Below are 2450 nucleotides of genomic sequence, written 5' to 3' on the forward strand. Positions count from 1 at the left end.
AAAAAATTACTTCCTAGTTTCAAAAATTAGTAGAGCAAATAGGAACTTTCTGCTAATATAAATATAATATTTATAAATATCCAAATCCCAAACCCACTGCTATTGGGTCTATTCCAATTCATAGCAGCCCTATATAGGGTTTCCGAGGCTACATGGCAACGGATAGCCTCATCTCTCTCAAACAGAGCTGCTGGCGGTTTGAATGCTGACCTTTAGGTAAGCAGTCCAATGATTATCCTACAGCCCCACCAAGGCTCCTAAAACAGGAATGAAACTCTAATCTGAAGCTATCAGACTACATTTGTCCTTAATATAAACACAGCTGAATCAACATTAAAAAAAAAAAACTTACAAAAATTAAAAAAAAAATTTTTTTTAAACTTACTCTGCCCAAATGTTGAAGTTGTGCCAAAGCCTCCTGTACCACCCCCAAAGGGTGTTCCAAATGATTTATTAAACATCCTCAAAATGAGTCTTTGCTTCAGAATGCTGGAAACAGGGGGGGGGGGGGAAGAACATGGTTATAAAAAGCACATAATGCAATATAATTCTCTTTCAGAACATGTATCATTCCACAGTGGGGTTATGGCAGTTCAGGGGTAGAATTCTTGCCTTCCAAGTGGTGACCCAGAGTAACTTCCTGGTACTGATAGAAGCCTGGATATTTCTATGATGCTGAACAGATTTCAAAAGGCCTTTCAGAAAAAGATAAACTAGGAAAGGCCTGAAGCTTTCCTTCTGAAAATCATCCTTAGAAAACCCTATAGGTCGCAGTAGCTGGATGGGCAATCGATCATAAGGATGCACGCAAGGCAGAAAAGAATTGAGGCTGGGCAGCTAACAGCAACACAGTCATTCTACAAACTTAGTTATGCTTGTTCACACTGTAACACAATGTTCACTCTTCATTATCCTAAAACCCTGTGTGATAAAATGTACCTTACAAAATGATCTTTCATACAAACAGCACAATATGAAGTTTAACCTCACATCTATCCCTGTAATACTTTTTATATAAAGCATATATATTATATATACCTAAAACAAAACAAAAAACCCATAAACCTAATGCTGCTGAGTTGGTTCTACCTCATAGAAACCCAGTAGAACACAGAAGTGCTACACAAGGTTCCCAAGACTGTAAATCTTTACAGAGGTTAAAATGACACGTCTTTCTCCCACAGAACTGCCTCTGACAGTTTGATTAGTAGCTGAGCACTTTTACCCACCGTGCCACCAGGGTGTTTCTATTTTTAAACAAATTCACTTTTAATAAAGATTGAAGATCCACTATGACACATTTTGATACGAGTCGCGTAGAAACTTATGCAATAAACCTGTCAAACGCTACAATCATATCCTAGTATTCCAAACACCTAAAATATTAAATACCTAATACATTTGCCAAGCTGAAGGGCTGAAGAAAAAATTCAAGCCTCGACTTACAATACTGAAGAATCCTATGGCCAAAATATTCAATGTTCTGGGTATCAAAAGAAGCTTAAATAAATAAATACGGAAGGAACTCAGTGTCACTGTACCAAAACAAAAAAACAAAAAAGGTTGCTTTTCAACCATTCCATTGAAGGAAGAAATCCAAGCTACACTGAAGGCGTTGATGGGGGGGAAAGGCTCCAGAATATGAACTAACAACTAAAACATCAATACATGTATGCAGCACCAGAGGTGTTCACTGCTGTGTCAAGACATTTGGAAGTTAGTACCTGGTCAGCCAATCAGAAGAGATTGATATTTGTGCCAATTCCAAAGAAAGGTGATCCAATAGAATGCAGACATTGACGTGACCAAGGATTTCACTTTACTTGAATCTATATTCAATGCCCATGGAAGAAGCCATCAAGAAATCAAATGACACATTGCACTGCCAATATGCTGCAAAGATGGCTTTAATGTGCTTTTACAGAAATTAACATTCTCTCCCCAAATTTTCCTTAACAAACAACAACCCCAAACACTTAAGTACTTTATCCTAACATCCAGAAACTGAACAACTCTTTCAACTAAACCAAGCTCACTGAAACCACGTCTCATAACTAGAGAGTCACATCACGGATATCTGGCAAGCTTCTTAGAAATACACACAAGTCAGGTCCCATTCTAAAAATATTAAATAGTATTTTGAAAAGGCTCTCCAAGTGACTCTAATGCCTTTGCTTAGAACTGGAAGCTATGTTTCATGTAATCACTATCACTCAGTAATGAGACCTGTTGGAAGTTTTCTGCCTTCCCAGTTAGTTCATCAGGTGTCACAAAGTAACAGGATAGGGCCTATCTTATCTATTCTATCTAGGGGTAATATTCTTAAGAGGTACATAACAGAAATCTTTGAGTCAGATTTCTATGATTGATTTTTTTTTCTTTTTTTTAAACATTTTATTAGGGGCTCATACAACTGTTATCCCAATCCATACACACATCAATTGTGTAAA

General features: G+C 37.2%; 1 protein-coding gene across 6 annotated transcripts in view; it reads right to left on the reverse strand.

The window, feature by feature from the left end:
* NUP98 (nucleoporin 98 and 96 precursor) overlaps positions 1 to 2450 on the reverse strand; it is an 89826-nt gene that overhangs the window by 70280 nt on the left and 17096 nt on the right. For all 6 annotated transcript variants that reach the window (XM_013006202.3, XM_045293061.1, XM_045293060.1 and 3 more), the window contains exon 2: positions 386 to 489. In XM_013006202.3, coding sequence (XP_012861656.1) covers positions 386 to 461 — 76 coding nt within the window. In that variant the 5' untranslated portion in view covers positions 462 to 489. The remainder of the gene's footprint in view (positions 1 to 385; positions 490 to 2450) is intronic.

Source organism: Echinops telfairi, unplaced genomic scaffold (genome assembly GCF_000313985.2).
Source record: "Echinops telfairi isolate 266 unplaced genomic scaffold, ASM31398v2 ScPeMD7_1713;HRSCAF=2227, whole genome shotgun sequence".
Taxonomy (NCBI): domain Eukaryota; kingdom Metazoa; phylum Chordata; class Mammalia; order Afrosoricida; family Tenrecidae; genus Echinops; species Echinops telfairi.